Source organism: Scyliorhinus canicula, chromosome 18 (genome assembly GCF_902713615.1).
Source record: "Scyliorhinus canicula chromosome 18, sScyCan1.1, whole genome shotgun sequence".
Classification (NCBI taxonomy): Eukaryota; Metazoa; Chordata; class Chondrichthyes; order Carcharhiniformes; family Scyliorhinidae; genus Scyliorhinus; species Scyliorhinus canicula.
In genome coordinates this window covers 112,139,616-112,165,313 of record NC_052163.1, presented here as the reverse complement: position 1 = coordinate 112,165,313, position 25,698 = coordinate 112,139,616, and the positions used below count along the sequence as shown (strand labels likewise).

At 48.8% G+C, this 25,698-nt stretch overlaps 1 protein-coding gene across 2 annotated transcripts in view; it reads left to right on the top strand.

The window, feature by feature from the left end:
* Nucleotides 1-313: 313 nt before the first annotated feature.
* keap1a (kelch-like ECH-associated protein 1a) overlaps nt 314-25,698 on the top strand; it is a 31,065-nt gene continuing 5,680 nt past the window's right edge. Inside the window, exons 1-5 of one of the 2 annotated variants that reach the window (XM_038777804.1) lie at nt 314-556; nt 12,726-13,747; nt 17,316-17,992; nt 19,450-19,655; nt 20,813-20,989. In XM_038777804.1, the coding sequence (XP_038633732.1) occupies nt 13,382-13,747; nt 17,316-17,992; nt 19,450-19,655; nt 20,813-20,989 (1,426 nt within the window). In that variant the 5' untranslated portion in view covers nt 314-556; nt 12,726-13,381. Of the gene's footprint in view, nt 557-12,725; nt 13,949-17,315; nt 17,993-19,449; nt 19,656-20,812; nt 20,990-25,698 lie in introns of both variants that reach the window. The other variant, XM_038777803.1, reaches the window with a different exon arrangement.

Sequence of the window (25,698 nt, the reverse complement as noted above, 5' to 3'; positions counted from 1 at the left end):
ACACCCAAGTTTTGGCATCGAAACCTGATGTGGGTGAGAATGATAGAGCCACTGAGCCCCAGCCTGACAGGAGAAGGAGAGAATCCTGGACATGGTAGACTGACCCTGAGTAAAGCCTTCGAAAGCTGTGCCCTGGAGCCTGCCCATGCCAGAGAAACGGCTTCCCAATCTGCTTTCCACATTCTGTCCAAATGTCAGTCACTCCAGACAGATTCAGCAAACTGCAGAGTCATGCTGATATCTGTGAAAGTGCCGGAACATTCAGTTAGGCTCCAGGAACCGGCCTCCGGAGCTCCTGATTGGACAGCACACGGTCAGCCCCGCCCCCGCCTGCCAATGGACCGGCAGATCGACTGTGTGTGGCTGCACACTGAGGGCGTCTTAAAGGAGCAGCCCCCCCCCCCACACTCCCCGGGGGAATCGGCACCGTGGGCGGGAGGTGCAGGTTTGGAATCAGTGAATAAACCATTAATCAGTTCTTCCAACTTCCTGGCTCGCTCATGTCTGCGGCGGGATGTTCCCCACCAGGGTGCAAAGTTGAGGCTCTCCGCCCCAGGTAAGTTCATTCCTTTCTTAACGTGTGGAGGCTCCCACTGGACTGAGCTGGAGTCTGGGTGAATAAACCCAGTCTGGGAGCCTGGAGCCAGCCGAGGAGCTGGGGGTGAGGTTTGCTTGGCTAATGTAATCTCCTGTACCTGGCTGGGTCCCTCTTCATTGGAGTCCCGGTGGGGTGTCTGTGCCTCTCTCTGTGCTGACTGTGATGCTGCCACAGTCGAGTAAGCCCGTCAAGCACACTTGAAGAACAGACCCTCCAGGGTGGGACTTGGAAACAGGGAGTTAGCACCTTAGGGTTCTAGGTAAAGAAGACTTTCTATCGCACCTGTCACCACCTACAGACAATTAAATACTTTGCAAATGTAGTCACTGTTGATTCCAGGAAATGAAACAGACAATTTAGGCACAGCATGATCCCAAAGAAATCTGCAACCTGAGAATGACCAGATAATCTGCTTTGACTGACGTTGATTAAGGAATGGGTTTTGGCATCTGGGAGCTTTTCCCCAAACAGCCGCGATTGGATCTTCTACATCCATTGAGAGGGCAGATGGAATCTCAATTTAATATCTCATCTGAAAGAGGGCACTTCTGACAGTGCAGCGCTCCCTCAGTACTGATGCTGGGATTGTCCATACTGGAGTCAAAACCACACATTCTGACTGAGGGTAGGGGGAATTACCCTCTGACACAAAGCTGACATCTTACAAATGGCCCACTGTGGTTCAGTGGTTAGCACTACTGCCTCAGAGCGCCAGGGACCCAGGTTCGATTCCGACCCCGGTGACTGTCCTTGTGGAGTTTCATCCCCACAACCCAAAGATGTGCAGGGTAGGTGAATTGGCCACGCTAAATTGTCTCTTAATTGGGGAAAAAAAAATAATTGGGTACTCTAAAAAAAAATTTAAAAGGACAGGGCGCATGTACTGCTCTGTACTCATGTACTGCTCTGTACTCATGTACTGGACAGCATGGTAACATAGCGGTTTTCACAATTGCTTCACAGCTCCAGGGTCCCAGGTTCAATTCCCAGCTTGGGTCACTGTCTGTGTGGAGTCTGCACGTTCTCCCTGTGTCTGCGTGGGTTTCCTCCGGGTGCTCGGGTTTCCTCCCACAGTCCAACGATGTGCAGGTTAGGTGGATTGGCCATGCTAAATTGCCCTTAGTGTCCAAAATTGCCCTTGGTGCTGGGTGGGGTTATGGGGATAGGGTGGAGATGTGGGCCTGGGTAGGGTTCTCTTTCCAAGAGCCGGTGCAGACTCGATGGGCCGAATGGCCTCCTTCTGTACTGTAAGTTCTATGATTCTTACCACCAGCCAGATGTTAAAGCTGTGCTCAGTGTCACATTAGGCAGTACCTGAGAGATCAGGTGAGCCTTGTATTGATCCTGGCCCCCACAACAGTGGGAAACAGACTTCCCCAATCTGTTGTGCATATATCTAGAGTCACCTTGCTTCTCCCGCACTCCTAACTTTGGTATGAATGACATGTCTGCTCTCAGCTGCATGTAAAAGATCCCATGGCTGCTATTTCAAAGAAGAGCTGGGAGATCTCTCCCCACCCCCCAGTGTCCTGGACTAATATCTATCTGAAATGAAATGAAAATCGCTTATTGTCACGAGTAGGCTTCAAATGAAGTTACTGTGAAAAGCCCCTAGTCACCACATTCCGGCGCCTGTTCGGGGAGGCTGTTACGGGAATCAAACCGTGCTGCTGGCCTGTCTTGATCTGCTTTCAAAGCCAGCGATTTAGCCCTGTACTAAACAGCCTCTTGATAAAACTATCAGGCAACATTGCTAAAAACATGCAATCCCACTATTAGCACATTTCTATTAGTGGGATCTTGCTGTGTGCAAATTGGCTGCTACATTTCCAACATCACAACAATGATTAAATTTGGATTTATTTTATTGTATGTGTATCGCAGGCCAGTGAAAAGTATTGTTCTGCATACAGTCCAGAAAGATCATTCCATACTTGAAAAAACACACAGGGAATACATAAAACACAATGTGAATACATAAACAGAGGCATCCGGTGAAGCATACAGGAGTGGGGCAGCACAGTGGCCTAGTGGTTAGCACAGCTGCCTCATGGCGCTGAGGTCCCAGGTTCGATCCCGGCTCTGGGTCACTGTCCATGTGGAGTTTGCACATTCTCCCCGTGTCTGCGTGGGTTTCGCCCCCACAACCCAAAAATGTGCAGAGTAGGTGGATTGGCCACGCTAAATTGCTCCTTAATCGGAAAACATAATTGGGCAATCTAAATTTTTTTTAAATAAAAAAAAGCATACAGGAGTGTAGTACTACTCGGTAGAGAAGGTGTGTGAAGAGATCAGATCAGTCAATAAGAGGGCCATTCAGGAGTCTGGTAACTACGGGGAAGAAGCTGTTTTTGAATCTATTAGTGCGAGTTCTTAGACTCTTGTATCTCCTGCCCAATGGAAGAAGTTGGAAGAGTGAGTAAGCCGGGTGGGAGGGGTCTTTAATTACGCTGCCCGCTTCCCCCCGGCAGCGGGAGATGTAGACAGAGTCAATGGATGGGATTCAGGTTCGCGTGATGGACTGGGCTGTGTTCAAAACTCTCTGTAGTTTCTTACGGTCTTGGGCCGGGCAGTTGCCATACCAGGCTGTGATGCAGCCAGATAGGATGCTTTCTATAGTGCATCTGTAAAAATTGGTAAGAGTCAATGCGTATATGCTGGATTTCCTTAGTTTTCTGAGAAGGTATAGGTGCTGTTTTGATTTCTTGGTCATAGCGTCAATATGGGTGGACCAGGACAGATTGTTGGTTACGCGTACATCTAAGAATTTGAAGCTGTCAACCATCTCCACCTCAACAACATTGATGCAGACAGGGGTGTGTATGATACTTTGCTTTATGAGGTCAATTACCTCTTTAGGTTTCTAAGACATTGAGGGAGAGATTATTATCGTTACACCCCGCCTCTCGGTTCTCTATTTCTCCTGTATCCTGACTCATCGTTGTTCGAGATCCGACCCATTATGGTCATGTCATCAGCAAACTTGTAGGTGGAGTTGAGCCAAATTTTGCCACATAGTCGTGTGTGTACAGGGAGTATAGTCAGGAGTATAATAAACTAAGAAAATCCTTAATTGGCTGTAAAGCGCTGAGGTGTCTGAAGGTCGTGAAGGGTGCTACAGTAATGTAAATCCTTTATCTGTCTACCTCTCTCCCTCCCTCTTTTCCTCCTTCGCCTCTCTTTCTTTCTCTTTTTCTCTTTATATGCTGATACGAAACTCCTGAAAATTGAAATTTAAAATTAATGCATTTTAAAAACTGGGGAATTGTTCTGAACTATGATAGTTGCCACGATTACAAACTTTCTCCGCTTAAACTGATTGCTGACCAGCTGCAGCTCAGAGGGTTGTCCCCAAAACACACTACACCACTTGGCCTCATTGTCTAAAGTTACACCTAACCCCACTTTCAGTCCCTCACTAATTCGCGATGGGCCTTCATTTGGGGACAGCTCTGCTTATATATATTTTTTTTAAATTTCCAATTAAGGGGCAATTTAGCATGGCCAATCCACCTACGATGCACATCTTTGGGTTGTGGGAGCGAAATCCACGCAGACACGGGGAGAATGTGCAAACTCTACACAGACAGTGACCCAGAGCCGGGATCGAACCTGCGACCTCGGCGCCGTGAGGCAGCTGTGCTAACCACTGTGCCATGGTGCTGCCTGCTCTGCTTGTATATAGGATACTGAAGCTGTGGTTGGGTTGTTTGATCTTGAGATGCAGCGTATGTAATATATGTTCCTGTAAATAAATTGTATGAAGACTTGGCTCTGGTGTTCTATCCTGATTACCTGAATTCTACCAACCAAACCCTCACCCCCTCTGTTGCCTGAGGGGGTCACTCTCCAATCCAGCACCATGTTCCTGACAATTTTAGGAATATGAACGTTTAAATTAACACTGCTTAGCTGTGTTTGAAACTGAAGGAATTCCATCCATGGACCAACTTCATAGAACCCTGGGATTGGAGTAAATTAATCTCTGCAATGAGAACGAGAGAGAGAATGGATGTACGGGAGACAGACCTGGGAATGAGAGGAAGAGTGAGTTCAAGGAAGTAGAATAAGGATCAGAAACCCAGAGCTCTGTAATGAGAGAGAAACAGAGTCGGGAGTGAAATTGGAAGTGAGAGAATCGCTGAGAATTAGAATGAAGCAGAACCTGATTAAAAACCAGCAACTGCTGGATAAACTCAGCCGGACTGGCAACACGGTAGCATGGTGGTTAGCATAAATGCTACACAGCTCCAGGGTCCCAGGTTCGATTCCCGGCTGGGTTACTGTCTGTGTGGAGTCTGCACGTCCTCCCCGTGTGTGCGTGGGTTTCCTCCGGTTTCCTCCCACAGTCCAAAGATGTGCGGGTTAGGTGGACTGGCCATGCTAAATTGCCCGTAGTGTCCTAAAAAGTAAGGTTAAGGGGGGGGTTGTTGGGTTACGGGTATAGGGTGGATGCGTGGGTTTGAGTAGGGTGGTCATTGCTCGGCACAACATCGAGGGCCGAAGGGCCTGTTCTGTGCTGTACTGTTCTATGTTCTATCTGTGGAGAGAGAAACTGAGTTAATGTTTCAGGTCGATGACCTTTCATCAAATGTTCAACATTACAGTATTTATCTTTGTTACGAGTGTGTCGATTCCCCCCCAGTGCCGCACTAGAGGGGGTTCTACTTCTGACTGAGATGTTAAAATTTTAGGTGGTCATAAAAGATCCCACCGCGGCAGCACGGTGGCGCAATGGGTTAGCACTGCGGCCTCACGGCGCTGAAGTCCCAGCTTCGATTCTGGGTCACTGTCCGTGTGGAGTTTGCACATTCTCCCCTTGTTTGCGTGGGTTTCGCCCCCACAACCCAAAGATGTGCAGGGTAGATGGGTTGGCCACGCTAAATTGCCCCTGAATTGGCAAAAATGAATTGGGTATCTAAATTTTAAAAAATAAATGAATAAAATAAACGATCCCACCACAACTACCATTTTGAACAAAGAGAAATGGAGTTATCCTCAGTGTCCTGACCAATAATTATCTTTCACTCAACAACACTAAAGGAGATGGTCTGGTCATTGTCACATTGCAGTGTTTGAGATCCTGCTCTGGGCTAATTTTTTTTTTTAATTTAGAGTACCCAATTATTTTTTTTCCAATTAAGGGGCAATTAGGGCGACCAATCCACCTACTCTGCACATCTTTGGGTTGTGGGGGTGAAACCCATGCAGACACAGGGAGAATGTGCAAACTCCAAAGGGACAAGTGACCCAGGGCCGGGATTCAAACCCGGGTCCCCAGCGCTGTAGGCAGCAATGCTAACCATTGTGCCGCGTGCTGCCCTGCTCTGGGCAAATTGACAGCTGGGTTTCCTACATTACAACAGTGACAGCGCTTTGAAGAAAAATACTCCATTGGTCTTCAGTGCTTTGGGATGACCTGAGGTGTATCGGTGTAGATTGTGACTCAGGTGATGATTAGTTCCAAATAACTCATCCTGCAAAATCAGGAGTCCGCACTCATTCACCCGGACTGACTCATTTGACCACAACTATTTATAAATGGCAACAATTCCGAAGTGAACAATAAAAGTGTTTATTCCCACTGGGTTTACACAAAGGATTTCACTCATACTCTAACAATTGTTTATTTTCAAGGATGACCGTTCAAGGTCAGGAGTGTATTTAAAAGTTGTTTTTGTGGGAGGCGGTGGTAAAAAAATCAGTCGTTTTTTTTTTATAAATTTAGATTACCCAATTATTTTTTCCAATTAAGGGGCAATTTAGCGTGGCCAATCGACCTACTCTGCACATTTTTTTTGGGTTGTGGGGGCGAAACCCACGCAGACACAGGGAGAATGTGCTAACTCCACACAGACAGGAATAGTGCCGGAAGACTGGAGGATAGCAAATGTTGCCCCCTTGTTCAAGAAGGGGAGTAGAGACAACCCTGGTAATTATAGACCTGTGAGCCTTACTTCGGTTGTGGGTAAAATGTTGGAAAAGGTTATAAGAGATAGGGTTTATAATCATCTTGAAAAGAACAAGTTGATTAGCGATACTCAACACGGTTTGTGAAGGGTAGGTCATGTCTCACAAACCTTATTGAGTTTTTTGAGAAGGTGACCAAACAGGTGGATCAGGGTAAAGCTGTTGATGTGGTGTATATGGATTTCAGTAAGGCGTTTGATAAGGTTCCCCACGGTAGGCTATTGCAGAAAATAAGGAAGTATGGAATTGAAGGTGATTTAGCGGTTTGGATCAGTAATTGGCTAACTGAAAGAAGACAGAGGGTGGTGGTTGATGGCAAATGTTCATCCTGGAGTTCAGTTACTAGTGGTGTACCGCAAGGATCTGTTTTGGGGCCACTGCTGTTTGTCATTTTTATAAATGACCTGGAAGAGGGTGTAGAAGGATGGGTTAGTAAATTTGCAGATGACACGAAGGTCGGTGGAGTTGTGGATAGTGCTGAAGGATGTTATAGGATACAGAGGGACATAGATAAGCTGCAGAGCTGGGCTGAGAGGTGGCAGATGGAGTTTAATGTGGGAAAGTGTGAGGTGGTTCACTTTGGAAGGAGTAACAGGAATGCAGAGTACTGGGCTAATGGCAAGATTCTTGGTAGTGTAGATGAACAGAGAGATCTCGGCATCCAGGTACATAAATCCCTGAAAGTTGCAACCCAGGTTAATAGGGCTGTTAAGAAGGCATATGGTGTGCTAGCCTTTATAAGCAGGGGGATTGAGTTTCGGAACCACAAGGTCATGCTGCAGCTGTACATAACTCTGGTGCGGCCACACCTGGAGTACTGCGTGCAGTTCTGGTCACCACATTATAGGAAGGATGTGGAAGCTTTGGAAAGGGTTCAGAGGAGATTTACTAGGATGTTGCCTGGTATGGAGGGAAGGTCTTACGAGGAAAGGCTCAGGGAATTGAGGTTGTTTTCGTTAGAGAGGAGAAGGCTGAGAGGTGACTTAATAGAGACATATAAGATAGTCAGAGGGTTAGATAGGGTGGACAGTGAGAGTCTTTTTCCTCGGATGGTGATGACCAACACGAGGGGACATAGCTTTAAATTGAGGGGTGAGAGATATAGGACAGATGTCAGAGGCAGTTTCTTTACTCAGAGAGTAGTAGGGGTGTGGAACGCCCTGCCTGCAATAGTAGTAGACTCACCAACTTTAAGGGCATTTAAGTGGTCACTGGATAGACATATGGATGAAAATGGAATAGTGTAGGTCAGATAGGCTTCAGATGGTTTCACAGGTCGGCGCAACATCGAGGGCCGAAGGGCCCGTACTGCGCTGTAGTGTTCTATGTTCTATGTTCTAGACAGTGACCCAGAGCCGGGATCGAACCTGGGACCTCAGCGCCGTGAGGCGGTTGTGCTAACCACTAGGCCACCGTGCTGCCCAAATCAGTCGTTTTTGATGAATTCCTAGTTGGGGACCAAGTTGCAACAGATATGGTAAATGTAGCTCGGTCACACGGGGACATGGAAGCTGAGGGCTACTCGGAGTCTACATAGAAACATTTGCCCCAGCAACCTTTTCTAAAGACCTGGAGTGACAATCACTCCGATGGGCGACACAGTGGTTAGCACTACTGCATCACAGCACCAGGGACCCGGGTTCAACTCCAGCCTCGGGTGACTGTGTGGAGTTTGCACGTTCTCCCCGTGTCTGCGTGGGTTTCCTCCGGGTGCTCCGGTTTCCTACCACAGTCCAAAGATGTGCAGGTTAGGTGGATTGGCCTGGCCATGCTAAGAAATTGTCCCTTAGTGTCGAAAAATGTGTAGGTTAGGTGGCATTACGGGGTTAGGGTAGGGGAGTGGGATTAGGTAGGGTGCTCTTTCAGAGGGTTGGTGCAGATTCGACGGGTTGAATGGCCTCCTTCTGCACTGAAGTGATTCAATGAAGTTCAAAGTTGTGCTTCTCTTTTCAACTCTTTCATTAACTTGTTTCCAAACTTTTATCAGGTGGCTGTAATAAAGAAGACTTGAATTTACATAGCGTCTCATCACAATCTCAGACTAAACGAAAGTGCATCATATCCAATGCAGTTGTTTCGAAGTGTAGTCACTGCTGTAATGTAGGAAATGCAACAGCCAATTTGTACACAGCACGATCCCACAAATAACAATGTGGTAAATGACTAGTTGCATTTGTCTTAATGCTGGTTGTGCAATAAATATTAGCCACAGGAAATTAAGCTGAATTTCACTGCTTCAAATAGTGACCATGGGAATCTGTGACAGCAGCCTGAGGGAGCAGCCGGGATCTCATCTGAAAGATAGAGCGCCCCATACATCTTCACAGCCTCAGCATCGCAGATTATGTATTCCAGCATCTGGAGCAAGGGGACTCTAGGCCAGTGAGAGTCCGTGTGTGTGGGACCCGTCCCCCAGTGAGAGTCAGTGTGTGAGGAACCTGTACCCCAGTGAGAGTCAGTGTGTGTGGGACCTGTCCCCCAGTGAGAGTCAGTGTGTGAGGAACCCGTACCCCAGTGAGAGTCAGTGTGTGGGGAACCTGTACCCCAGTGAGAGTCAGTGTGTGTGGAACCCGTACCCCAGTGAGAGTCAGTGTGTGTGGGACCTGTCCCCCAGTGAGAGTCAGTGTGTGAGGAACCCGTACCCCAGTGAGAGTCAGTGTGTGGGGAACCCGTACCCCAGTGAGAGTCAGTGTGTGTGGAACCCGTACCCAGTGAGAGTCAGTGTGTGTGGAACCCGTACCCCAGTGAGAGTCAGTGTGTGGGACCCGGACCCCAGTGAGAGTCAGTGTGTGTGGGACCCGTACCCCAGTGAGAGTCAGTGTGTGTGGAACCCGTACCCCAGTGAGAGTCAGTGTGTGTGGAACCCGTACCCTAGTGAGAGTCAGTGTGTGTGGAACCTTCTGGAACAGTGACGGTTGCAGGGTTGAAAGGGTTAACTCCTGTGAGATCTATTGTCGCTGACAGGCGGTGACTAATCAAAAAAACACTGACTCGCTTTATTGCACGAACATGTGACCATAGAGATATGAAAGGATGAAGAGAGAGAGAGCCCTGTGGCTAAAATAGGAAGAGACGCCTGCTGAAAATATTCAACACAGAATACTCAGAGTTGAGATGTGTATGGATACATTCAAATTTTGTTGCTTCAATGCTTGTGTCCTCTTGCTGTGTATAAATGGTCCCAGTCGCCTAATTCCAGTCACCAGTTTGGCTGAAGGGCAGCACGGTGGCCTAGTGGTTAGCACAACCGCCTCACGGCGCTGAGGTCCCAGGTTCGATCCCGGCTCTGGGTCACTGTCTGTATGGAGTTTGCACATTCTCCCCTTGTCTGCGTGGGTTTCACCCCCACAACCCAAAAATGTGCAGAGTAGGTGGATTGGCCATGCTAAATTGCCCCTTAATTGGAAAAAAATAATTGGGTAACCTAAATTTAAAAAAAAAACAGTTTGGCTGAAATATATGAACAACTTTGCCTGTGTGAAAACAATCAGGGCTGATGGCTGAAGTTTCCTTGTCTGCTCACAGGCTGCCCGTGGTGCCAGCTAGGCTCAGCGCCTGGTGTATGTCGCTTCCATATTAGAAGGCCGCACATTCCCATTCCAACCCAGAAGCTGGAGCATATTATCCAGGAGGATAGTCCCAGGTCAGGTCTGAGTGAATGGTGCCATGGTCGCTTCCCCATCACGATCTCTAATCTCCTTCAGCTCCACAACCCTCTGAGATCTTTGCGCTCTTTTAAATCTGGCCACTTGCATGATCCCAGTTTCAATCATTCACCATTGACGGCCGTGTCTGGGGCTCTGAATTCTGTAATAAGTTCTCTGTCTCTCTTTCTTTCATTAAGAAACTATTTAAAACCTATCTTTAGGGCCAAACCGTTGGTCCTCAACCCTCATATCTCTTTAAGTGACACGTTGTCAAAATGTTATGTTTGTGTGTAGCACTTGGGACTTTTCACTACCATAATTTGCTTTATAAATGAAAGGTGTTGTTGTTGCACTGTCCATGTCGGGTTTCCTTTTTTAAATTCTTTCACCTGATGTGGGCGTTGCTGGCTCAGCTAATGTTTGTTGCCCATCCTTAATTGCCCTGGGGAAGGCTGTGGTGAGCCGCCTTCTTCAACCACTGCAGCCCTTCTGGTGTAGGTACACCCACTGAGCTATTAGGGAGGGAACTCCAAGATGTTGCCCCAGCAACAGTGAAGGAACGGCCAATATATTTTCAAGTCAGGGTGTTGAGTGACTTGGGGGAAATCTCCAGGTAGTGGGGCCCAGATATCTGCTGCCTTTGTCCTTCTAGACTGCGACTTGTTTTCTGAATCCCTATAATGCCCTGACTGTACTGGCAGTTTCTATGAAAACTGACCTCTGACAGCTTCTGTTTTCGGTCTCTGGTTGCTAAGCCACACCTCAGGGTTTTTAAAGCCTGTACTTGTATTTACATCAGAAACCCTGAATTACAATACAGGCGATGATTTTTTAAAACATTTTTTCCATAAATTTAAAGTATCCAATTCTTTTTTTGTTCCAATTAAGGTGCCACCCTGATGCAGATGATGATTAAAGTGAAACTATAAGCCACAGATTGGCAGGCACCTTTGTTTAACATGAAGCTAACTGAAGTTTTAACTTCTTCATAGCACACAAATACAGAAACACAAAGTAGGATTGAGCTTATACCTTTTTACTAACACGCACAATACAAATAAAAATTGCTTAAACTATCTCTATTTCCTTTTTTTTTAAATTTAGATTAGCCAATTATTTTTTCCAATTAAGGGGCAATTTAGCGTGGCCAATCCACCTACTCTGCACATTTTTGGGTTGTGGGGGCGAAACCCACGCAGACACGGGGAGAACGTGCAAACTCCACACGGACAGTGACCCAGAGCCGGGATCGAACCTGGGACCTCAGCGCCGTGAGGCGGTTGTGCTAACCACTAGGCCACCGTGCTGCCCTAACTATCTCTATTTCCTGACACCTACAACAACCACAGCTAACTTCCATCCTTCCCTCCTGCACTCTTCATTGAACCAGGGTTGATCCCCTGGCTTGGTGGTAATGGTAGAGTGGGGGATTGCTGGGCCATGAGGTTGCAGATTGTGGCTGAGTACAATTCTGCTGCTGCGGATGGCCCTCAGCGCCTCATGGATGACCAGTCTTGAGTTCCTAGATCTGTTTGAAGTCTATCCCATTTAGCGCGGTGGTTGTGCCACACATGATGGAGGGTATCCTCAACATGAAGATGGGACTTTGTCTCCACAAGGACTATGCGGTGGTCACTTCTACTAATACTGTCATGGACAGATGCACCTGCGGCAGGCAGATTTTTTTCCTCTTTTGGTTCCCTCACCATCTGTTGCAGTCCCAGTCTAGCAGCTACGTCCTTTAGGCCATGGCCAGTAGTGGTGTTCCTGAGCCACCCTTGGTGATGGGCATTGAAGTCCTCCATCCAGAGTACATTTTGTGTTTTTGCCATCCTTAGTGTTTCTTCCAAGTTGTGTTCAAAAGGGAGGAGTACTGATTCATCAGCTGATGGGAGTGCCCAGTATGTGGGAAACAGCAGGAGGTTTTCATATAACCATAACATTCCTACAATACAGAAGGAGGCCATTTGGCACATTGAGTCTGCGCCAACCCTCTGAAAGAGCACCCGACAGAGCACAGACAGTGACCCAGGACTGGGATTGAACCCGGGTCCTCAGCGCCGTAGGCAGCAGTGCTAACCACTGTGCCACCATGCCGCTCGTGTGGGTCCTTCCTGATCTGGGTCACTGTCTGTGTGGAGTTTGCACATTCTCCCCGTGTTTGCGTGGGTTTCGCCCCCACAACCCAAAAGATGTGCAGAGTAGGTGGATTGGCCCTGAATTGAAAAAATGAATTGGGTTCTCTAAATTTATAGGAAACAATAATAAAGATTATTGTAAACAACTTTTAGACCAAAATCAAGTAACAACGGGAGGAATCAACTGCACATATAGAGACTGAGGAACAGGATTTTTTTTAAAAACAAAAACATTTTATTGAAGAACTAGCTTTTTGACTGTAATCAGATATACATGAAACACTGTCCCAGCACAGACTGTGTATGTGTGTGTGTGTGTACTGACTAACGCTGTGTTGCCACTGATGCTGATTTCTTTGCCTATATTTGCAGTGCTGGGTATATTCACGTTTGGCGGTGTTGCCGGTGCTCAGTTGGGTGTGGAACAGTTCTTGGTTGGTGAATTCTCCTCCTGCCTCCAGACTGTGACCAGCAGATACGCAGCAGAGCGAAGAGGAACACGGCGGACAGTTCACTCGAGATATCTCCTCAGTCTCGTCTGCCATTCTCGCCAAACACTGCTGGAACTTTAAACGTCTGGACCATACCACGCACCGTCCTGAAGGGTTAGCGGGAGGGAACGAGACTGTCATGTAATGCTGCCCTCGAGCAGGATTGAAGGCTGGAACTGGGATTTAGTGCTTCAGAGTATCTGTCAAGGTACCAATCGTTGCGTCCTGAGGGATTGGCCCCATAATCCTGAACATATTGTCCATTTTCCACCCGCTCACAGATCGTGAGGTGGGAAAACTGTTCTGCTCGTGAAGGAAATTCTCACTCAAACAAACAGAAAGCAGAATGTTGGAAAAGCAGCTGGATTTGTGAGTTTTAGCCTGGGAGAAGGATGAGGATGGAGCAGGCGGAGGTGGTAATGGGATGGTGAGACTTCAGTCAAGTCAAGTGGCCTCTGAAATCTCCATAATTCCAAAAAAAAAGGTTCAGAAACCTCTTCACTGTCAGGGAGGGGAGAGCAGAAATCCCCGGGTATAATGTTTAGCTCAAAGAGGAGAGACACCAATCTGCCAGTTAGCGACACAGTGGTTGTTGTCCCATCACTGAAAGGCCATGGTTATTTGGATTACACCATCGAGAGCCACCCACCCCGAGCTCTGAGCGTCATGCAGGAGTTGAGACGAGACAGGCAGCTTTGCGATGTGACGTTGCGAGTAGTCCATGGCGGGAAGGAGCAGACCTTTCCTGCTCATCGGATTGTCCTGGCCGCCTGCAGCCCTGTTTTCAAGGCCATGTTCACCAGCAATCTGAAGGAGCGCCAGGCACCTGAAGTCAAGATCCACTGCATCCACCCCATGGTGATGGAGCGGCTGATTGATTTTGCCTACACCTCCCGGGTCTCGGTGAGTGCACAGTGTGTAATGCAGCTCCTGCTGGCCAGCACCATGTATCAGGTGGAGGGTGTGGTCAATGCCTGCTGTGACTTCCTGATCAAGAATCTTAACTCTGCCAATGCCATTGGCATCTGCCATTTTGCTGAACGGATTGGCTGCACTGAGCTTTGGCAGAGAGGGAAGGAATACATCAATATACATTTCACTGAGGTAAGCTGGGGGACCCATCTGGCATCATACATTCCGTGGCTCAATAGGAAACATATCAATGTGACACAAGTGGGACATTAGCCTCACCTCCCACCAACAGCTGGGGGGGGGGGGGGGGGGGGGGGGGGGGGGGGTTGGATTTGACTCCAAACACATCACACTTCTCTTTTTCTTAAATTTAGAGTACCCAATTATTTTTTCCAATTAAGGGTGATTTTTTAGCGCGGCCAATCCACCTAGCCTGCACATCTTTGGGTTATGGGTGTGAGGCCCACGCAGACACGGAGAGAATGTGCAAACTCCACGCGGCTAGTGACCCGGGGCCGGGATCGTACCTGGGTTCTCAGCACCGTAGGCAGCAGTGCTGGTCCTGACAAGAGGAGATCTTGTGCCGTGGACTCCACGGGGGTCAGTACTCCCTCCGTACCTAACTCCAGGAGGTCCTTCAGGTGAGGTGGGGGTTGGGGTAGCTTGGGTTGGGCTGGAGGGGCTCAGGTCGGGATCTTTACAGGGATGAGGGTTGTGTGGTAGGTCTTCCCTCTGTATCTTTGAAAATCATTAAACTGTCCTTCAGCATGTCAAGTTGGTTGTAGTTAAAAGTCTTCCTTCTATAGTCTTGAAAACATTTGCTGTCTCTCCCAGCATGTCAAGTAGATGATTATACATGTTTTCCCTCTGCTGTATTGGAAAACTTTAATGTCTCTCCTTTGATGTGCTAGAAAACTTTGAAGTGCTTTTTCACGGTCAATTTCATTATCCTCTAACTTTTTCAAGCCTCTGGGCACGATGAGAAGTCTAAAAGCTTTGAATTACACTGTTTACATTCAATTTCACAGTTCATTACCTTTTCCAAGCCTCTTGATTGACAGGTCCAGGCTATTTCAAAGGAGGGTTTGAATTTGTTTTTCAAATTCTCACGATGGGGCAGCACGGTGGCACAGTGGTTAGAATTGCTGCCTCATGGCGCCAAGGTCCCATGTTCGATCCCAGCTCTGGGTCACTGTTCGTGTGGAGTTTGCACATTCTCCCCGTGTTTGCATGGGATTCGCCCCCACAACCCGAAGATGTGCAGGGTAGGTGGATTGGCCACACTAAATTGCCCTTTAATTGGAAAAAAAATTAATTGGGTACTCTAAATTTATTTATTTTTTAAATTCTCACGGTCCATTAACTCTGAAGTGCTTTCTCTTTTGTGCAGGTGCTCTTTCTAGTCACAGTTTTTTTAAGAGGCTGTCTCTTTGTTCTGAAGTGCTTCCAAACTGAACACCTGGTCTTTCAAAGAAGCTGTTCAGAACAAAGAGACAGGCTCTTTTTTAAAAAACTACAGTTAGAAAGAACACCTGCCTAAAAGTGTTAATAGATAATGAAGAGCTGTAAAACAAACCAAGCTAATTCCTCCTTTGAAATAGCCTGAATCTGTCAATCAAGAGGCTTGTAAAAGGTAACGGACCGAGAAATTGAGTGTAAACAATGCAGTTCAAAGTTTTCAGGCATCTAAGCAAGCTCAGAGGTTTGAAAAAACTGGAGGGGGAAATGGCACGGTGGCACAGTGGTTAGCAATGCTGCTTCACGGTCCCGGGTTCAATCCCGGTTCTTGTGGAGTTTGCATGTTCTCCCGTGTCTGCGTGGTGAATTAATTTGGTGAATCAAAGGGAACACTTTTGCCTTCATCTGACAGAACTTTGAACTTGACATGCTGGAAGAGACTTCAGAGGGTTTCAGAGGGAAGACTTTAACGACAACTTGACACACTGGAGAACAATGTAATGATTTTCAAAACTACAGAGGGAAGATCTGTCACATGACCCCCATCCTGGGAAAGAACACTGGCCCTAGTCCCCCCCCAGCCCAGCCCAAGTGACCCCCCCCCCCCTCCCCCACTTCCACTTTCCCTCAAGGACCATATTCCGAATCCTGGAGGTTGGAGGTACGTTTAGATAGGCTACCCATCCGCCCCCCCCCCCCCCCCCGGGCGATTCCGCGGCACCAGGTTGGCACTGCCAAGGGGCAGGGCCTGAAGTAGGGGACCTGAAGGGGGGGGAAACAGAAGGTGGGCTCAAGGGGGGAGGGGCCTTAATGGGAGCATTTGGTCAGACCATAACAGGGTGTTGTTCACTCCGGCTTTGCCAGCAATTCAATGTGTGTGTGTGTGTTGGGGGGGGGGGGGGGGGGGGGGGGGGGCTCTGCCCCTTGCAAGGCCAGCACAAACCTGCCCCTCTCCAAGAAAAATTTTCCAAGTGGCATTGAATCCCACCCCACAGTGCTGCCAGTGCCAGGGGAAAAGCTCTGGTTTTCCCCCTGACGGAAGCACTTTGTTTTTATTCAGGAAAACCGCAGCCTTGATTTGATTTGATTTATTGTCACATGTACCGAAGTACAGTGAAAAGTATTTTTCTGCGGTCGAGGAACGTACACAGTACGTACATAAAAGACGCAAGAATAATCAATCGAGAACATTGACATATGGTACATTGACAAAACAGTAATTGGTTACAGTGCGGAACAAGGGGCCAAACAAAGCAAATACATGAGCAAGAGCAGCATAGGGCGTCATGAATAGTGTTCTAACAGGGAACAGATCAGTCCGGGGGGGAGTCGTTGAGGAGTCTTGTAGCTGTGGGAAAGAAGCTGTTCCTATGTCTGGATGTGCGAGTCTTCTGTACCTTCTGCCTGATGGAAGGGTCTGGAAGAAGGCAATGCCTGGGTGGGAGGTGTCTCTGATAATGCTGTCTGCCTTCCTGAGGCAGCGAGAGGTTTATACACTACACCTATACAGTCTTCGCCTTTCTGCAATCTATCCTCCTCACTCTTGTTATATTTCCAAGTTTTGTGTCACCGTCAAACTTTGAAATTCTGGATACCCGAGGTGAGGTTATTAATGGGAATCAGAAAGAACAGTGGTCCCAACACTGACCTCTGGAGTCCCCGTGTACATCGCCCTCCAGTCTGAATAAGCATCCGTCCACCATCACTTTTTCTACTTTTTTGTCCCTGAACCAATTTTGGTTTGCAGTTGCCACCAATACTTTAATCTTCGCCTTTAATTTTCCAACAGGTCTGTTACATGTTTATTGTCTTACATCTTTTATAAGTCCATATACAGTCCACTATATCAACCTCTCTAACTCTCTCACTCCATCTCTGGCCTGTCTCTCTCTTCCACTCTCTCCGTCTCTCTCTCTCTCTTCCCCTTCCTCTGATTTTCTCTCTCTCTGGTATGTGCACTCTATTTGCTGTTGTCTCATTCTCACCGCGATCCTGCTCTCTTTCTCTCCATTGTCTGCCTCTTCCCTGCTCCCCCCCCCTCGCCTCAAGTTGCTGTTCCAGACTTGGTCCTGACCTGTATTGTTTTTTTTCTCCCCACCAGGTGACAAAGGAGGAGGAATTCTTTAACCTTACTCACTGCCAGCTTCTGGACCTCATCAGTCAGGATGGACTGAATGTGATCTGCGAGTCAGAGGTTTATAAGGCCTGTATGGAGTGGGTGCGCTGGGACCTGGACGGTCGAGCTCAGTACTTCCACGCACTGCTCAATGCTCTCCACGTCTACGCTCTGCCCCTTCGGTTCCTCAAGCACCAGCTGCAGGAATGCCCGATTCTTGACAAGGCCAATCCATGTCGGGATTACCTCTCCAAGATCTTCCAGGAGATGTACCTCCACAAACCCCTGCCCCCCGTCAAACAGCGGGGAAACCAGCTGATCTACCTGGCTGGGGGGTATCTGCACCGTTCCATTCCAAACATGGAAGCCTTCAGCCCCCGGACAGGGCAGTGGCTGCGACTGGCAGATATGCCAATGCCTCGGAGTGGGATGGGCTCCTGTGTGGTGTTGGGCCTTTTTTATACAGTTGGCGGCAGGAATAACTCACAGAGCGAGAACGTGGACTCGGGCACCCTGGACTGCTACAACCCAATGACCAACCAGTGGATCCACCGGGCACCAATGAATGTGCCCAGAAACCGGGTGGGGGTCGGGGTGATTGACGGAATCATTTACGCTGTCGGGGGTTCCTGGAAGTCCTCGCACCACCAAAGCGCCGAGAAGTAAGTGGCCACAGAGGGGCTGGGAGTGACGGGAATGAACCTTTTCAGAACTGACTGGTGGGGAAAGGGCAGTGATAACAAAGTACGTGGCGGTGTCACTCCGGCTTGCATTGGGTGGCATAAGAAACGGTGTGGGTGGGAGCAGAAAGTTGGAAAGGGACGGACAAAATGTGTGTTGAACGCTGTGGCAGGGGGAGTTCAGCGTGGGGAGGTCGAGAGGTCATCCACGTTATAGCGAAGAAAGGCGAAGCAGAATATATTCCTGAATGCCGAGACTTGGGACGTGTGGAGAAGCTCAGGAATTTGGGCCCCAAATAGAAAAACCATTAAAAACTAATGGGCAGGTGCAAAGCACGGTTAAAAAGGCAAATGGAATGTTGCTTGTGATCTGCAAAGGAGACAAAGTTATTTTACAGTTGTAGAGAGCTCAATTCAGACCCCACCTGGAGCAATAGGGTTCAGTTCTGGGCTCCCTACCTCAGGAAAGAGACGTTGGTCCTGAAATGGGTGTAGTACAGATTCACCAGGGCTGAAAGGATTAAATACGAGGACAGATTGCGTAGACTAGACTTGTATTCCCTTGAGTTCAGAAGATTAAGGGTGATCTAATCAAGGAGGCTTAACATGATTAAAGGATTTGATAGGGTCGATGGAAACTATTTCCTCTGGCGGAAGGAATCCCGAACTTAACCTTAAAATGAGAGCCGGGATAATGTCGGCAAGCTGTTCTTACAAAGAGGGAAATCTGGAATTCATTCCTTCAAAAAGGAATTGAGACTGGGAATCAATTAGAAACCTCACAACTGAGATCAATAGATTTTATTGGATAAGGAGATTAAAGATTATACAACCAAGTTGAGTAGATGGAAGTTACGAGCAGCTGCCATCTGGTGGAATGTTTGACAGACTAGAGGGGCTGAATGGCTCTATGCCCAGAATTTTCCAGCCCTTCACGCCAGCGGAATCTGCTGGCCCTGCCAGTGTGAGTGGAGATTTCAATGGCTTGCCGGCCCTGCTGTGGGGATTCCCATGGCAAAGGTGTTGGAAAATTCTGGCGTGTGATCCCAGACCGGATTGTTCCTTGTTCCACCCTGGGATCTGTGGGAATTGGTCTCATCTGGGAAAGAACAGAGAGGGTGAGCCGTTCCCGCTACCTTGACTGGAATATTCGTATGAATGGATCTCGGGGGTTGGGCAAGCATCATGATGCCTCTGCAGTTGACTAGCCCTCGCTGCTCAGAGAATGAAGACACTGACAAGTGTCGCTCAGGCCTCTGCTTCCTCTCCAGAAATCAAACTCCATTAACGGGCAGGACATTCAGGAGAGGGAAGAGGATAATTAATGTGGGGGGAGGTTGGGCAGTGTGGGAAATTGAGGCTGTGGGGGACATTGGTAAAGGTTAGAGATGTGAAGCCCCTGGTAGTGTGTTTACATTCCATCGCTGTCCCGTTCATAGATATGACCCAGAAACGGACCAGTGGACAGTCATAGCACCAATGAAAGTTCCTCGTATTGGCGCTGGGGTAACGGCGTGGAATGGACTCTTGTACGTAATTGGTGGTTTCGATGGAAAGAGCCGTTTGAACAGTGTGGAGTGTTACCGCCCTGAGAAGGATGAGTGGGACTCCATCACTCACATGGGATCCCCTCGCAGTGGAGCAGGTGAGGTTTCCCGTGAGTGTTTGGAGGAATGAAGAAGCAACTTCTATCCGATGTCTTTGCACCATGCCCTCTAATTAACCCCATCCACCTTTCATGTGGAAGCTGAAATTTTGACATGTTTAAAAATCAGTCAGAAAGGTTAATGGAATATTGGCCTTCGTCAGAAGGTGACTGGAATGCAGACAGCTGGAAGTTATGCTATAGACCCCATTTGGATCAATAGGGTTCAGTTCTGGGCCCTGCACCTCAGGAAGGAGCTGTAGGTCTGGGAGGGCGTGCAGCGCAGATTCACCACAATGACACCAGAGCTAAAAGGGTTAAGTTATGAGGACGGGTTGCACAGCCAAGGCTTGTGTTGAAAAGATCTGATCGAGGGGGTTCCCTCCCCCAGCCATTTAACATTCCTACAAGCACTAGTTGACTGGAGGCGGAACTACCATCCCTCAGTCAGGAAGTCCCTCCTCAGAAAGTTTTTTTAAAATTTGGAGTACCCAATTCATTTTTGCCAATTAAGGGGCAATTTAGCGAGGCCAATCCACCCACTCTGCACATCTTGGGACCTTGGACCTTGGCGCCGTGAGGCTGCAATGTTAACCACTGCGCCACCATGCTGCCCAAGCTGCCAGTCAATCTGATTGGTTGGCAGCTCTGTAGTCCCCGCAGCACCAGACGCAGCAGTGGACAGGACTGGGATTGCAAGCAGTGCCCAGAGGCTAAATCCCGAGAGTGAGGCCAGGAGGGTGGGGGTGTTGATGTTTGCAGAGTGGGTTGGAGGGACAAACCCTAGGAGGCAGACCTCTTGGGAGGTGCGCCCAATGTTGAAAGGTTGTTGATGATAAAATCCACCCTGCCCCCCCCCCCCCCCCCCCCCCCCCCCCCCCCCCCCCCCCCCCCCATTACAGCCCCACCCACCTGGGGTCCGAGTGGGCAGGAACCCAGGAGAAAGCCCATCTAAAGAACTTTGCAACCACCACTGGCCTACAGACCGGCTGGCAGGGGAAGGTAGAACTCTGCCTAATGGCAATCTGGAACTCGCTCCCAAAAAGGCTGCCGAGACTGAGGATAAGTTGATTTTGCTTAGATACCATCTCACTCTCTCTCTCTCTCTTTCTCTCTCTCTTTCTCTGATGGCTTGGCCCATGTTGATCTCTCCTCAGGTGTTGTTGCATTGAACAATTATATCTACGTTGCTGGGGGTTACGATGGAAGGGAACAGTTTGCATCGGTTGAGCGGTACAGCATAGACGCCGATAAATGGGAAAGCGTTGCCAGTATGAAACACAGTCGGAGTGCAATGGGAGTAGCTGCCTATCGGGGCAAAGTCTATGTACTGGGTAAGGGTCACTTTAATGTGCATTGGATGGTATGTTCGTATCTCCCTGTCCCTCTATTAGAAAAGACACTGCCAAATATAGCACAGGAAGATTACACATGCAATCCTAGTCAGTTCCGAGTTGCACTTCATTCAAAAATTGATACACCCCAACTCCGATATCAACCCTTACCGCAATCATCCCGAGTTCAATATAACTCCCGACTGTAATCATCCCTCGCTCAGCATCAACCCCAATGCAGGGCAGCACAGTGGCGCAGTGGATTAGCCCTGCTGCCTCATGGTGCCGAGGTCCCAGGTTCGATCCCGCCTCTGGGTCACTGTCCATGTGGAGTTTGCACATTCTCCTCGTGTTTGCGTGGGTTTCACCCCCACAACCCAAAGATGTGCAGGGTAGGTGGACTAGCCACACTAAATTGCCCCTTAATTGGAAAAAATGAATTGGGTACTCTAAATTTTTTTAAAAAATATATCAACACCAACGCAATCATCCCTAACTCAATATCAACCCCTACCACAATCATCCCTAACTCAATATCGACCCCAACATAATCATCCTTTTTTTTTTAAATTTGGAATACCCAATTCATTTTTTCCTATTAAGGGGCAATTTAGCGTGACCAATCCACCTAACCTGCATTTTTGGGTTGTGGGGGTGAAACCCACGCAGGCACGGGGAGAATGTGCAAACTCCACTCAGACAGTGACCCAGAGCCGGGATTCGAACCCGGGTCCTCAGCCCCGCAGTCCCAGTGCTAACCACTGCGCCACAGGCCGCCCTCCGCAATCATCCCTAAATCAATATTGCCCCACCTTAATCATCCCTAGCTCAATATCAACCCCAACGCAATCATCCATAGCTCAATATCAACCCCTACCGTAATCATCACGAGCTCAATATCTCCTTTTTTCATAAATTTAGAGTACCCAATTATTTCTCCTTTTTTCCAATTAAGGGGCAGTTTAGTGTAGCCAATCCACCGAACCTGCACATCTTTGGGTTGTGGGGGTGAAACCCACGCAGACACGGGGAGAATGTGCAAACTCCACACGGACAGTGACCCAGGGCTGGGATTCGAATCCGAGCCCCCAGCGTCATAGTCAGCAATGCTAACCACTGTGCCATGTGCCGTCCCCCTAGCTCAATATCACCCCTACCATAATCATCCCTAGCTCAATATCACCCTCACCACAATCATCCCTCGCTCAATATCACCCCCGACTATAATCATCCCGAGCTCAATATCACCCCCTACCGTAATCATCCCTCGCTCAATATCACCCCCTACCACAATCATCCCTCGCTCAATATCACCCCCGACTGCAATCATCCCCAGCTCAATATCACCCCCTACCGCAATCATCCCTCACTCAATATCACCCCCTACCGCAATCAGCCCGAGCTCAATATCACCCCCTACCGCAATCATCCCTCGCTCAATATCACCCCAAACTGCAATCATCCCTCGCTCAATATCGACCCTACCGTAACCATCCATAGCTCAATATCACCCCCTACCGCAATCATCGCTAACTCAATATCACCCCCTACCGCAATCATCCCTCACTCAATATCACCCCCTACCGCAATCAGCCCGAGCTCAATATCACCCCCTACCGCAATCATCCCTCACTCAATATCACCCCCTACCGCAATCAGCCCGAGCTCAATATCACCCCCTACCGTAATCATCCCTCGCTCAATATCACCCCCTACCACAATCATCCCTCGCTCAATATCACCCCCGACTGCAATCATCCCCAGCTCAATATCACCCCCTACCGCAATCATCCCTCACTCAATATCACCCCCTACCGCAATCAGCCCGAGCTCAATATCACCCCCTACCGCAATCATCCCTCGCTCAATATCACCCCAAACTGCAATCATCCCTCGCTCAATATCGACCCTACCGTAACCATCCATAGCTCAATATCACCCCCTACCGCAATCATCGCTAACTCAATATCACCCCCTACCGCAATCATCCCTAGCTCAATATCGCCCCCTACTGTAACCATCCATAGCTCAATATCAACCCTACTGCAATCATCCCTCGCTCAATATCACCCCCTACCGTAATCACCCCTAGCTCAATATTGCCCCCTACCGTAATCACCCCTAGCTCAATATCGCCCCCTACCGTAACTATCCATAGCTCAATATCACCCCTACTGCAATCATCCCCAGCTCAATATCACCCCCTACCGTAATCATCCCTCGCTCAATATCACCCCCTACCGCAATCATCCCTCGCTCAATATCACCCCCTACCGTAATCATCCCTCGCTCAATATCACCCCTACTGCAATCATCCCTCGCTCAATATCACCCCCTACCGTAATCATCCCTAGCTCAGTATCACCCATTACCGCAATCATCCCTCGCTCAATATCACCCCCGATTGCAATCATCCCTCGCTCAATATCGCCCATATTGCAATCATCCCTCGCTCAATATCAGCCCCTACCGCAATCATCCCTAGCTCAATATCACCCCCTACCGCAATCATCCCTCGCTCAATATCACCCCCTACCGCAATCATCCCTCGCTCAATATCATCCCCTACCGCAATCATCCCTCGCTCAATATCACCCCCGATTGCAATCATCCCTCACTCAATATCGCCCATATTGCAATCATCCCTCGCTCAATATCAGCCCCTACCGCAATCATCCCTAGCTCAATATCACCCCCTACCGCAATCATCCCTCGCTCAATATCACCCCCTACCGCAATCATCCCTCGCTCAATATCACCCCCTACCGTAATCATCCCTCGCTCAATATCACCCCCGACCGCAATCATCCCTCGTTCAATATCACCCCCTACCATAATCATCTCTCGCTCAATATCACCCCCTACCGCAATCATCCCTCGCTCAATATCACCCCCTACCGCAATCATCCCTAGCTCAATATCGCCCCCTACCGTAACCATCCTTAGCTCAATATCGCCCCCTACCGTAACCATCCCTCGCTCAATATCGCCCCCAACTGCAATCATCCCTCGCTCAATATCGCCCCCAACTGCAATCATCCCTCGCTCAATATCGCCCCCAACTGCAATCATCCCTCGCTCAATATCACCCCTACCGTAACCATCCCTTGCTCAATATCGCCCCCAATTGCAATCATCCCTCGCTCAATATCACCCCCAACTGCAATCATTCCTCGCTCAATATCACCCCCTACCGTAACCATCCATAGCTCAATATCACCCCCTACCGTAACCATCCCTAGCTCAATATCGCCCCCTACCGCAATCATCCCTAGCTCAATAGCACTCCCTACTGCAATCATCCCTAGCTCAATATCACCCCCTACCGCAATCATCCCTCGCTCAATATCACCCCTACCGTAATCATCCCTCGCTCAATATCACCCCTACCGTAATCATCCCTCGCTCACTATCACCCCCTACCGTAATCATCCCTCGCTCAATATCACCCCTAACGTAATCATCCCTCGCTCAATATCACCCCTAACGTAATCATCCCTAGCTCAATATCACCCCTACCGTAATCATCCCTAGCTCAATATCACCCCCGACTGCAATCATCTCTCACTCAATATCACCCCCTACCGCAATCATCCCTCGCTCAATATCACCCCCTACCACAATCATCCCTCGCTCAATATCACCACCTACCGCAATCATCCCTCGCACAATATCACCCCCTACCGTAACCATCCCTAGCTCAATATCGACCCTACCGTAACCATCCCTCGCTCAAGATCGCCCCCTACCTTAACCATCCCTCGCTCAATATCACCCCCTACCGCAATCATCCCTCGCTCAATATCACCCCCTACCGCAATCATCCCTAGCTCAATGTCACCCCCTACCGCAATCATCCCTCGCTCAATATCACCCCAAACTGCAATCATCCCTCGCTCAATATCGACCCTACCGTAATCATCCCTAGCTCAATATCACCCCCTACCGCAATCATCCCTAACTCAATATCACCCATATTGCAATCATCCCTCGCTCAATATCACCCCTACCGCAATCATCCCTCGCTCAATATCACCCCCTACCGCAATCATCCCTCGCTCAATATCACCCCCTACCGTAATCATGCCTAGCTCAATATCGACCCTACCGTAATCATCCCCAGCTCAATATCACCCCCTACCGCAATCATCCCTAACTCAATATCACCCATATTGCAATCATCCCTCGCTCAATATCGACCCTACCGTAATCATCCCTAGCTCAATATCACCCCCTACCGCAATCATCCCTAACTCAATATCACCCATATTGCAATCATCCCTCGCTCAATATCACCCCTACCGCAATCATCCCTCGCTCAATATCACCCCCTACCGCAATCATCCCTCGCTCAATATCACCCCCTACCGCAATCATCCCTCGCTCAATATCACCCCTACCGCAATCATCCCTCGCTCAATATCACCCCCTACCGTAACCATCCCTCGCTCAATATCACCCCCTACCGCAATCATCCCTCGCTCAATATCACCCCCTACCGCAATCATCCCTAGCTCAATGTCACCCCCTACCGCAATCATCCCTCGCTCAATATCACCCCCTACCGCTAATATCCCTAGCTCAATATCACCCCCTACCGTAATCATGCCTAGCTCAATATCGACCCCTACCGCAATCATCCCTAGCTCAATGTCACCCCCTACCGCAATCATCCCTCGCTCAATATCACCCCAAACTGCAATCATCCC